The 12,951-nt window shown below is 44.6% G+C and overlaps 1 protein-coding gene across 1 annotated transcript in view; it reads right to left on the bottom strand.

Annotated features, from left to right (window-relative positions):
- EXOC4 (exocyst complex component 4) overlaps positions 1–12,951 on the bottom strand; it is a 365,227-nt gene that overhangs the window by 45,904 nt on the left and 306,372 nt on the right. The window contains exon 14 of the mRNA XM_054632077.2: positions 11,007–11,185. Within this exon, the coding sequence (XP_054488052.1) occupies positions 11,007–11,185 (179 nt within the window). The remainder of the gene's footprint in view (positions 1–11,006; positions 11,186–12,951) is intronic.

The raw sequence follows: 12,951 nt of genomic DNA, 5'->3' as shown, positions 1-12,951 counted from the left end.
TTTTTCCCTAAAAAATTTGAATTTTTTTCACTGAAGGAAGCAAAATTGTGCAGGGAGAATGAAGAGCAGGATCCTGACACAGGATTAGGAACAGAGTTGATTTCACTGTGGAAGGATTCCCTAAAAAGTCCAGGATTTGCTGTTCCAGTGCTCCTCAGCTGGGAGAATTCCTCTGTGAATTTTTTCTGTTTTCACTCATTTATGATGTAACTTTCCCAGAACTTGCCCTTCTCAGAATTCTTATTTCCTGGGCTGAATTAGATTGTATCAGCAGTGACTTGATTTCAAAAAGTCCTTTCAGCTTCTTCTGAGTTCTGGGAAGGATTTTTTTGCCTGTTTGGTGTGCTTCACCAAATTTTCCTTAAAGACAGGGAAAATCACAATGGGGACACTTCCTTCAATCTACAGCAAACCAAAAACTCAGCCCCCTTTTCCTCAGAGTCCTCCAGGATACTGAGCTGCACCTTCCCAAAAATGCCCTCAAAATTTCCCTGCAGGGCTTCTCTGGGCCTCAGAGGGATGGATTTGGAAAAGAACCTTAAATCTCCCAGTCTGCTGGACTCAGTGGAAGAGAAAGGAATCAAATTCCTGAAGTTAATCAGTGTCCTGATGCTCAGGAGTAAAAGTATAATGAAAATAAATGCAGTGAAACAGATCCTTAGCAGTCATTTTTTGGACAAAAATTGGATAATTATAGATAAAATTAATGATAATGATTAATTATAGATATAATTAGAGATAGAATCAATCAATTATAGATAGAATTAATCAATTATAGATAAAAGTGCTATTTTTGAGAGCTGTTTGTTTTTAAGAGATTGGTTTGCAAAGCAAGAGGAGCAGCCCAGAGATCTGGAAATAAAGAAGGAATGAGTTTTGCCCAAGGAAATCCAGAGGAAGGTGGAGATGGAAACATCCATGGGAATGATGAGGAGTTCTCAAATTCAGGGTGAAGAATGGGAAGGAAAAAGGGATGAGCACCAGGATGATCAGACTCAGCCTGATTTCTCCACAATTCCTGGTTATTTAAGAGTCATTCCCCCAAATCCCAGAGGGGAAAGGGATCTTTCTTGCTTTTTTCCCTTGCAGTTCTTCCCTTCCCTTTCTCCTTTCTTGCGTTCTTTTCCTTGCAGTTCTTCCTTTTCCCTTTCTCCTATCTTGCTTTCTTTTCCTTCATTTCTTCCCTTTCCCCTTTCTTGCTTTTTTCCCTTGCAGTTCTTCCCTTCCCTTTCTCCTTTCTTGCTTTCTTTTCCTTGCAGTTCTTCCTTTCTCCTTTCTTGCTTTTTTTTTCCTTGCAGTTCTTCCCTTCCCTTCCCTTCCCTTCCCTTCCCTTCCCTTCCCTTCCCTTCCCTTCCCTTCCCTTCCCTTCCCTTCCCTTCCCTTCCCTTCCCTTCCCTTCCCTTCCCTTCCCTTCCCTTCCCTTCCCTTCCCTTCCCTTCCCTTCCCTTCCCTTCCCTTCCCTTCCCTTCCCTTCCCTTCCCTTCCCTTCCCTTCCTCCTTTATTGCTTTTTTTTCTTTGCAGTCCTTCCCCTTCTCCTTTTTTGCTTTTTTTCCCTTGCAGTTCTTCCCTTCCTCCTTTCTTGCTTTCTTTTCCTTGTACTTCTTCCTTTCTCCTTTCTTGCTTTTTTCCCCTTGCAGTTCTTCCCTTCCCTTCTTTCTTGCTTTTTTTTCCTTGCAGTTCTTCCCTTTCTCCTTTTTTGCCTTTTTTTCCCTTGCAGTTCTCCCCTTCTTCAGAACCTTTTGCAAGGGCAAATCCCTTCCTTAAATTTCCCCCAGCACATCCCTAATTTTTCTCTGTGACCCAGCGGTGTGGTCGAACCCTGGCTGTGATTTTTGAGTCCCCATCCTGTTTAATAATAATTTCACCAATTATTTCACCCTCTCCAGAGCAGGGCGAGGTCTCACCTCTGTCCCACCGAGGAGGAGCAGGGAGGAATTTCTGCTCCCCATCTTTGCCATCGGGGAATTCAGTTTTCCCCAGAAGAGATAAAATTATTTAAGTGGGATGAACCAACAGGAGTGGGCAGCGGGGGTCTTGGGGAGCCATCCCCACGAAAACCTCATTTCCTGGCAAAAAGGAAAAGCTTTGGAGAGCTTTGCTAATTGGGTCACTTATTTACACGAGCATCCCGTGCCTTCAGGGTGGGAGGAAGGAAGGACAGAAAGAGAGTAATTAGTGTAATGATGATGGTGAGTTAAGTGCTGACCCCACCATCGATCCGGGCACGGATTCCCGGTGTTGTCTCCCACAACAATCCAGAAATGAGCAGCCAGGCCGAGGAAACAGCGTCTGAGCTCCTCATGCCATTAAATATTTGATGGAAATTAAAGCTGAGGCTGGGGAAGGATGCGATCCATGGGAAAAGCTTCACTGCAGACATTCCAGAGGGGGAAAAAAATCTCTGGAAGGCACCAGGAGATCACTCTGATGGGAAAACAGGGGGTTTTAGGTGACTGGGGACTGGTGTGGCTTCAACCCCTGAGCTCCAGCAAAGCAGAGCCATTTATAAGCTATGAAATTTTTGTGCCGAAATTCGAAAATAAACCAAAAGAATCTCCTCAATCAAACCATAGTGAAATCAAACCAGGCATTTTATCTCTGTGAAGTCAGCAGGTCCCTGCTGGTCTTGAAGGTGTTTTAACACTTTGCTATCCAAAATTTTCCGTGGTTTTGGCCCTCCAAAAGTCAACTCAGCCAAGAGGGACCCCAAGCTGGACTCTTGTCCTCTCCCTGAATTGCTCTGTTCAGTTCTTGGCTGCAGAATCCTGGAATGGTTTGGGTGGGAAGGGACCTTAAATCCCATCCAGTTCCAATTCCATGGGCAGGGACACCTCCCCTGTCCCCCCAGCCCCAGTGTCCAGCCTGGCCTTGGACATTGCAGGGATGCAGGGGCAGCCCCAGCTGCTCTGGCAATTCCAGCCCAGCCAGGAATTCCTCATTGCCAAGATCCCATCCATGCCTGCCCTTGATACCTCAGGGTTTGGCTTTTCTATTTTTCACATTCTGAGCTGCTTTGGTGTGTGGGTCTGAGCTCCATATTATGGGATGGTGAGCTCTGTGCACAGAGCAGGGAGACAAAACAATTCCTGCTCCAGCTGGGCACCAAGGCCAAATGCCCCAAATCTCAGCCCAGGAGCACAAACCCCGTGGGCTGGAGAGAGAAAAACAAGCAGGGTGGGACTGCAGGGGCTAAAGCTGCAATGGGACAATGAACTGCAAGATGCAAATGGAGCAGAACTGATCCCAGGGAGAGACCCCGGGAGCGCTGGTGCATTTTGGGGCCATTTTGGTTCATCTTGGGTGCAGCCCTGGCTGGGCTCTGCTGCTGCCCAAGGTGCATCCATGGAGGAGATCCTTGGAATGAATCCCTGCTTTATTCTGGGACTCTGCCCAGCCTCTGTCCTAGCTCAGATTCCCAAGGCATCCCTGCCCTCTGGCACTGGGAGCCATTCCCTGGGTGCTGTCCCTCCATCCCTTGTCCCCAGTCCCTCTGCAGCTCTCCTGGAGCCCCTGCAGGCCCTGCCAGGGGCTCTGAGCTCTCCCAGCTGTTTGCACCAGCTTTGCTAAGTCCGAGCACATTTGTAGTTCTATCAAAGCTATAAATGGTGATTAATTAGCAGCTGATCACCCCTGGTTTGGTTTGGATGTGACAGACCCCATTTCACCCTGGGTGAGGGTGGCAGAGCTCCCTGTCCCTGCCCTCAAGGTCATTCCCACCTGGAAACCCAGGAGACCAGGCAGGGACCTCATTCCTTCATCAAACACCACCCCAAGCTCTCTGTGGATGTGCTGGGGTTTGGAGCAGCCTGTGGAGAACATTTGGGAATCTCTGAGCATCCCAGAGCAGGAACAGGCTGAGCTGTGGGATGGACAAAAAGATCTGTGCACACCAGCCATGGCCAAGCAGATAAAATGCCCAAAAAAGAGCTTTTCCTTCTTTTCCTCTGCTTTTCCTTCTTTTCCTCTGCTTCTCCTCAGAACCAACAAGATCGAAGTGACTTTGTCCACCACCAGCAGCTCCCAGGCCAGGTTAATTCCCGCCATCCACGGGGGCACAGCAAGCTGGGGATGACCCCACAAAGGAGGTTCAGAGCACCTGGGCAGGGCAGTTGGGCAGGATTTGTGCTCTTCCAGAAGGGCCCCAACTGCTCAGGCAGAGGGAAAGAAGAAATATTGGAAAATAAGGCTATTTATGAAGCTTAAATAAAAAGCTGGCACTTAGATTAAGTCATATTGAAGCAGCAGATATTCACCAGATAATCAGAGCACACAAGGTTTACCTTGTTAATTTAATGGCAGATGGTTTGCATTTGGTGGAAATGTGCAGCTTTTTCTGCTTTAGACAGAAATTTACTTTTGTTGCAATAACAAAGCCCCTGCATTCACCAAGTCCTTCCTCTGCCCCAGGGCAGGCCCATGTTGATCATCTTTAATCTGTCTTTCAAATAAGGTTTCCTATTAATATATCTTAAAAAAAAAATTCTCCGTGAGCAATCAATACAGCAAGATGTGCTACAAGTTCAGTGACAGGGACAAAAAAAATCAGCTGCAGCTAGAGAGAAATAGAGCCCCATTTAGAGCTGAATTCAGTTCATTAGGGGGTTAAACACAAAGCTCAGCACTGCTGGGTGGCCTGGCTGGGAAATGAAAGGCAGCAATTTCCCCTCCATTTGTGCTGAAACCCCTCTGCACCTCTCCGGAGGGGCCTGAAAGTGACTTTAAATGACAGCTGAGTGTGGCAGAGGAGGGCTCAGTGTCCATTTCCAGGCCATCGCTCCTGGAGTGGGGCAGGATGCTCCTCTCAGCCATCAGAGCCCACTCCAGGCCCAGGAAGCAGAGGAGAGGCTGATGATCCTCCTGGGACAGAGTGGCCCAGGATGCTCTAATGGCCCTCAGCAAGCTCTGAAAAGCATTTTGAGAAAATGAGGCTGGAAAATGAGATGCAAATGCTCAGTGTTATCATTAATAAAGCCAGGCAGTGGCAGAGAAATGCAGGATTTTGGTTAAAAGCTGTAGAAAACCTCATTTTTTTTCCTCTCCTGCTCTGGGTAGAAGTTGTAGCTCACCCAGACTGGGACTGTGCCCATCTGCAGAGGGAAAGGGGGAAAACATCTTCCACACCCACTTGGAATTTGGGAATTTCAGGGGGAAATGCCTGCTGTGGGCATGGGATACAGCAGTGAAGAGGCTGAATGGCCTCAGGGTGTGCTCCTGAAGAGATTTTCTCTTTGGAGAGAAGGTAATGACAGGACAGGAGGTCCCTCCTCAGACCAGTGGCTGCTTTTCCAGTTAGAACTGGAACTGTTTTTCCAGTTAGAACTGGAAATGCATTAAAATTCTGCTGTTACTCATCAAGGATGACCCAGGCAAGGCCCACACAGAGGAGGTGAACACGACACCCTGAGCAAATAAAGATTTCTCCACATGAAGGGGCTGAGGGAAGGGCGGCTACTGAGCTGTGACAGCCATGAACACACGGTACAAACGTCAAAAAGTTTAATTCCAATGAACCTTCTGGAAGAGAAAGAGTGGAAGAGGTTTTAGAGTGACTTCTGTGAGCCAGAGAGAAGTTTGATAGGAGGATCCATGTTTGATAGGAATATCCACGTTTGATAAGAGGATCCATGTTTGATAACAAGAGAATCCATGTTTGATAAGAGGATCCATGTTTGATAGGAATATCCATGTTTGATAACAAGAGAATCCATGTTTGAGAAGAGGATCCATGTTTGATAGGTAGATCCATGCTTGATAAGAGGATCCATGTTTGAGAAGAGGATACAAGTTTGAAAAGAGGATCTGTGTTTGATAAGAGGATCCATGCTTGATAAGAAGAGGATCCATGTTTGATAGCAGGATCCATGTTTGATATGAAGAGGATCCATGTTTGGTAAGAGGATCCATGTTTGAGAAGAAGATCCATGTTTGATAAGAAAAGGGTCCATGTTTGATATGAAGAGGATCCATGTTTGGTAAGAGGATCCATGTTTGATAAGAAGAGGATCCATGTTTGAGAAGGGGATCCATGTTTGAGAAGAGGATCCATGTTTGAGAAGAGGATCCATGTTTGATAAGAGGATCCATGTTTGATAGGAGGATCCATGTTTGATATGAAGAGGATCCATGTTTGATAACAGGATCCATGTTTGATAACAGGATCCATGTTTGAGAAGAGGATCCATGTTTGATAACAGGATCCATGTTTGATAACAGGATCCATGTTTACCCCTGAAAGAATTTCCTCCCCAGGTCATTGACACAGAACCCAAGACAGAAAGAAGGATAAATCAGAGAAACTGCAACTGCCTGTTCCAATGAGCACCTTGTTTGTCTCTTGTGACCCATGAGTGAAGTGCAAACTGAAGAGTTGTGTGAGAATGTATAAAAAGCATGAATGCTGGAATAAAACCAGTTTGAAGCCTTCTGGAGATGGAGTGTGTTGCTTTGTATTGTGACCATCTGAACTATGACAAAACCAATCCTGATTTAGCTGAGCTGGGGGAGCTCAGGGCCTGCAGGGGCTCCAGGAGAGCTGCAGAGGGACTGGGGCCAAGGCCTGCAGGGACAGCACCCAGGGAATGGCTCCCAGTGCCAGAGGGCAGCCAGGGATGGGATCTTGGCAATGAGGAATTCCTGGCTGGGCTGGGATTGCCAGAGCAGCTGGGGCTGCCCCTGCATCCCTGCAATGCCCAAGGCCAGGGTTTGGAGCACCCTGGGATGGTGGGAGGTGTCCCTGCCATGGATGGAGTGGAACTGGATGGGATTTAAGGTCCCTTCCCACCCATCCCATTCCAAAGCAATTCCAAACCCCAAATTTAAGCCTGTCAGTCATTCCCTGGTGATCACAGCAATCTGAAGTCACGAGGTGCCAAGAATTTAAAGGGCAGCTTCAACTCCAGAAGCCAACAGCTCATCTTTCATCCTCCTCCCTACAAACAAGCAATGGTCTTTAAAATGTTTAAAATCTTTAAAAAGATTGTCCCGACTCCTTCGTGGCTCACAACAGTTCCTTCTCTAAAATATTCAGGGAAGCTCAGGAGGCTCAAGCTCCAAAAATGAAAAGGGTGAGGTTGTGCTCTGTCTGCAGCACAGAAGATGAGGAGGGGAAACCCAGCTTCCATTTTCCTACAAAATCCCTTTAGAAGTGACTCAATTTCCTCAGCAAATTCACCTTCTCAACACAGCAGCTTTAATGCTTAAATGTTTATTGTTAAAAAGGAGTTTGTATTCCCTCAAAAGACAAGAGCAGAGGGAAATGACTTTGTCATATCTGACTGGTTTGGGAAATAAAAAATCCAATTCTGAAGGGGAGCAGATAAGGGCAGAGCCACGGAAGAGCCATCAGCTGAGCAAACACCAAATAATGAACAGAGCAGAGACTGCCCAGAGAGATAAAACTCACCAGTAGCAAGGCTGGGTTTAAATGAGGGATAATTGTGGTACATCCATAGCCAAAGATTATGGAATTTTTATCTCTGGGAAGGGGCCTTTGACAGCCTCACCCCAAAGCCACTATAGGGTTTCCCAAAATCAGACCTGCCCAGCTCCACCTTGTGCTTTCTGGATGTTCAGAGCTGTGCCTGAGGCAATTTATTATTCATTATTTTATAAAATTATATTTATATAATATTATATATTATATTAATTAGAACATTATAAAATTATATAAGTTTATATATATTATTTTATATTATATAACAATATAATAATATATATAATAATACAATAATATAATTTTATATTATATAATAATCACAATATATAAAATATATAAAATATAAATATATAAAAATATATATTTATATAAGTTTATATATAAATATAAATTTATTATATTATATATGATTTAAAACATATAAATTATATAAATGCAATATATAAATATAATTTATATATTTTATGAAACTTAGAAATATTTTATAATTAAATAGAAATACTATAATATAAAGTATAAATATAAAAATATATAAATATACAAATATTTAAAATATTATAAATACATACGATTTTATATTTATATTAAAATATAAATGTAAAATATATAAGAATAAAATATAAAAAATATAAAAATATAATAGAATATCTTTATTATTTGTTTGCATCCAAGGAAGCTTTGCTGGAAAATCTGCTTCCTTCCCCCAGGGCCACCACTTCCACGTGAGCTTGTTGGGATTAGGGAATTTCTGGCACTGCACCAAAAATTCAGGTCCTGATCACTCCCTGAACACTTGGGTGATGCCCTGAGTGGGAGCAGGACTGAATCTCCACTTGTTGGGGCAGAACAGAGCAGCAATAAAGGATGAAATTTTCATTCATAAGCAGGAGGTTGGGACAGCTTCTGTCCTTTCCTACCCCTGCCCCTTCCTCCCCTGGCTCCAGCACTCCTGGCATTTGTGCACAGACATTTTAGGATGAAGTTATTACAAAGGAAGATGGATTTTTATTGTCAGGAGATGCTGCCAAGTGAAATATTACACTTTGTGCTTTTGTGTTTATTCACCACCGTGTGGAACGTCCTCTCTGAGGCCTGAAAGTCGTGCTCGTGCCCTTTAATAGCTGGAAAATATTGATTTATTATAAAACCTGAGTTTCAACCAGACCTCAAGTTGTAAATGATGTTTTATTTTAACAGCTCTGACTGTTGGAACATAAATCCTCAGCCCCAAGAACTCTCCTGGTGACTAAAGAAATATTTGGCTACTGAACTTTGATAGCATTTCCCAGTGGGTTTTGTTTAATTTTGTTATTTGTTTAATAACCATAAAAAGCTAGAACAGAGCAAGTGTTGTCACCCAGGTATGGAGAAGCCAAAGTCTGGGTTACAGGAACATTAAAGCTACCTGGAGTAATTTGGGGTTTAATTGTAACTTGAATTTTCCTTTTGGATCCAAAGGATCTGATGAGGGAAAGCTGAGTGAGGAGTTCCAAACCCAGCTCCAGAGCAGAATTAGAAGCCACAGGAAGGATTTCAGTCACCAGAGGGGCTCTGCTGCCAAGAATGATTTAATGGACATAAAACACTGTGACTTTGTTCAGCACCAGCAAATTTCCCTTGTGAAATTCCCAGGGAAAAAAGAAAAAGTCTGAGCTGATTTTCAACTCCCAGCTCCCAGGAGAGCTCAGCTGCCCCCAGTCCTGGGCACCTTCCCTCAGGATTCTGCTCCAAATTTCCAAACCAAACTGCAGAAATTGCAGAAATTCCCTGTATCCTCACACATTCCCCTGAGTCCTGGGCTCCCCTTGAGTTGTGTGGGGTTTTTATTCCATGATTTTCCTTTTCCAGCTCCTCAGCTGTCCCCTGCACCCCCTGAGACAGCAGGGGATGCTCAGGATTTGTCAAACACACAGGATTTAATGCCAGGGATGCTGGGCAGGAGGAAGAGCTCCAAGCAAGACAAAGGCTGTTGGAATTTTGAAATTTGCTGAGAATTGGAGATTTCTGTGCTGCCAGGCACTGATCCCCAGGAGAACCCTGCACTGCCCTGAGGCCTGGAGAAGCTTCCAGAATGGAATGATGGAACTGGGATTGTGGGGGTGCAGTTTGGACAGGAGTGTGTGAGATCACAGGGGGGAAACTCAGAGTTTAAGGGTTTAGAATACAATAATAGATATAAAGCAAGATGCAGGTTTGGGGCAGTGCTGGTCCTTCTTCTTCACCTTCTTCTCCATGGGTTTGGGTGGTTTTGTGTCATTGGATTAAAAAGTCCCCATTGCAGGGCATGGGTGGTTGGTTATTGGGTTAAAAGTGAAAATAATTCAGTTGTCATTTCTTAATTGGACAGTTTATCCCTAAAAGGCCTTGGAGAGAGAGAGACACAGCTCCATTTTTAGTTTGTTAGAGTGAGGTGTAGTAGAACTCAGGGTTTGTGAGACTGGGACATGGATAAGAACTAACAAACATCTGAGTCCGAACAAGAAATACCATCTCAGGCATTTAATCCCAACCCTGGCAAAAAAAAGCTAAACTCACCAACCTGCTGTCCCTCAGTTCCTAATTATCCCAAAGGCAATCAGCAATTAACTTCTTGGAGTTCTGGCTGCTGAGAATTTCAGACTTTCTGTGCTGCAGGCACTGACCCCCAGGAGAACCCTGCACTGCCCTGAGGCCTGGAGAAGCTTCCAGAATGGAATGATGGAACTGGGATTGTGGGGGTGCAGTTTGGACAGGAGTGTGTGAGATCACAGGGGGGAAACTCAGAGTTTGACCTCAGAGGAAAACTCCCCCCTTGTGCAGGATCCCTGCTCCAGCAGAGCCACAGCTGGCACTGCAGGAGGGCTGAGCCCCCATGGGATGGGGCTGTGCCACCCCCCTGACACACAGGGGGCAGCTCCTGCTCTAGCAGTAGTTTTTTTCTCTTTTTGTTTGTACTATTGCATTTGTATTTTAATTTTCTTAGTAAAGATCTGTTATTCCTATTCCCATATCTTTTCCTAGTAAAGATCTGTTATTCCTGCTCCCATATCTTTTCCTGAGAGCCCCTTAATTTCAAAATTGCAATAATTCAGAGGGAGGGGGTTTACATTTTCTGTTTCTGGGGAGGCTCCTGCCCTCCTTAGCAGACACCTGGCTTTCCAAACCAAGACAGATTGCCACCAACTCCCTGACCCACAGAGTGTCAGGTAATTTCTGACTCTGTCAGTGGTTTTTTGTACTATTATATTTGTATTTTAATTTTCCTAGTAACCTCTTATTCCTATTCCCATATCTTTGCCTGAGAGCCTCTTAATTTCAAAATTTTAACAATTTGGAGGGAGGGGGTTTACATTTTCCATTCCTGAGGAGGCTCCTGCCTCCTTGAGCAGACACCTGGCTTTTCAAACCCAGACAGCAACGATGCCCCTGGAGCCCTCCCAGTGCCCCCAGAGGAACAAACAGACAAAGCTGCTTCACTTTCTGCTTCTCTCTGACACAAACCTGCTTGGGGAGCAGGAACAAACCCTGCTCAAACCCCACATTTCTGCTGTCCCCATCCCCAGGCAGAGGTTTGCTCTGATGGTTACTCACTCTGGGCTGCTGAGAGGCTGGAGAAAGCGGCCTTGGTGCGTGCTGCCAGCCACTCCAGGCTCTCGTGCAGGTTGGCCAAGGCTTTGAGGTCGCTGACGTCCCGCAGGATCTCCTGCTGAGGGATCAGTTTGTCTCCCAAATTCCCGATCAAAACTTCGGATTCCTTGCCAAAAGCAGCCCTGAAATGCAAAGTGTTGGGAAGGATGAAAGTTTGACAAGAAGGTCTCACAGAGATGTGTGCTTAGCAGAAAGATTTTTAAATGTGGAGTCTGATGAAGGAATAGAGATGGAAGCAAGTTTTGATATAGAAGAAAAGAATTGCTGAGCCAGTCTCACTGGATAACCAAGGAGGCAAAGGGTGTGTGAGTTAGAAGGGGTTTTATGGCTTAGAGCAAAGGATAAACCCACCCCAAACAAGAAGATGTTTGTACCAAGCACAAAGAGAGCACAGGCAAACAAGGCAGCAAATGGTGCAAGTAGAAAAAAGGTCTCAGAATTTTCCACTGCAAGAAAACTGAAAAACAACTTCTAGCTTAAACTGTAATGCACTAACTTGGAGTGGTTGGAGAACAGTACCATGAATATGGTAATTATAGTAGTTATGACAGGCTGTAGATAACAGTTCAGGTATAGATTGGTTCTACTGCATGAAGATGCTCAGCAAAGAAAAGTCTGTAATGCACTGTAACCAAAACCAAAGGGTCTGCAGGGCTGCCTGCAGCTGGAGCTGACAGCTGTGGGCACAGCTCTGTCACCCACAGCCCTGGGCTGCTGTGACACCTTGGATACAATAAACTGCATTTTGGATACAACAAACTGCATTTTGGATGCAATAAACTGCATTTTGGATACAATAAACTGCATTTTGCAGAGCCCCTGGAATCCCACATCCCTCATTTAAGCTTTTCCAGTGGCACCCAACGTGGGGCACTATTGGTAAGGGCCTGAATGAGGGCTGTGGGTCTGCAGGGCTGCCTGTGGCTGGAGCTGACAGCTGTGGGCACAGCTCTGTCACCCAGACCCTGGGCTGCTGAATTCTGAATGTAACATTCTGAATGTAATAAACTGCATTTTGGACACAATAAACTGCATTTTGGAGAGCTGCCTGGATTCCCACATCCCTCATTTAGGCTCTCACAGGAAAGCAAAGCCCCCCTGAGGAATGTGGAATCAGGGACAGCAGGAGAATCTTTTCTGTTATCAATCGTGGAAGTGATGTGTCACCATCATATTTCAGGAAAAATCCCTTTGCCCAGGATTCTTCTCCTGGGAAGCTGAGAAGCCTCAGAGAAAAAGGAAAACAATATTATCTGATTTGCTTCTCCTGTGTTTTGCTGCTTTGGAATGTGGTTGGAGATTGTTTATCCCACAGGTGATTGTTTCATTGGCTTCATGGGAATTGTTTTGACTTAATGACCAATCAGTGCCAAGATGTGTTGGGACTCTGGAGAGAGTCACAAGTTTTCAGTATTATCTTTTAATCTTCTGTCAGTATCCTTTCTGTATTCTTTAGTATAGTTTAGTATAGCATAATATAATATAATATAATATCATAAAATAATAAATTAGCCTTCTGAGAGCATGGAGTCAGATTCACTCATTTCCTCCTTCATCCTGGGGATCCAGCAAATACCACAGTGAAGAGTGTGTTTTCATATGAGAAGTAAAATATTGGTTAGTTTTGTGCTGTAAAATTGTATAAATATATGAAGTTTAATGATATATGGCATTATTACTAGTATTTTTTAAAACTGTCTTTACATTTTTTTAACAATATTAGTAATATGAGTTGGATCCAAGCTCTTTTCCAACTGCTTTTCCCTCCTCAAGGCAGAGTTGGGAACACCTTTGGGGTTTATCAGCAGCACCTCTGCCTGGGGAATGAGCAGTGGGATCCCCTTCCTCCAGAGATGAGGGCAGCCTGTTTCACACCCACCCCAGAGCT

The sequence above is a fragment of the Agelaius phoeniceus genome, chromosome 5, assembly GCF_051311805.1.
Source record: "Agelaius phoeniceus isolate bAgePho1 chromosome 5, bAgePho1.hap1, whole genome shotgun sequence".
Taxonomy (NCBI): Eukaryota; Metazoa; Chordata; class Aves; order Passeriformes; family Icteridae; genus Agelaius; species Agelaius phoeniceus.
This window is presented reverse-complemented; position numbering and strand designations above follow the sequence as displayed.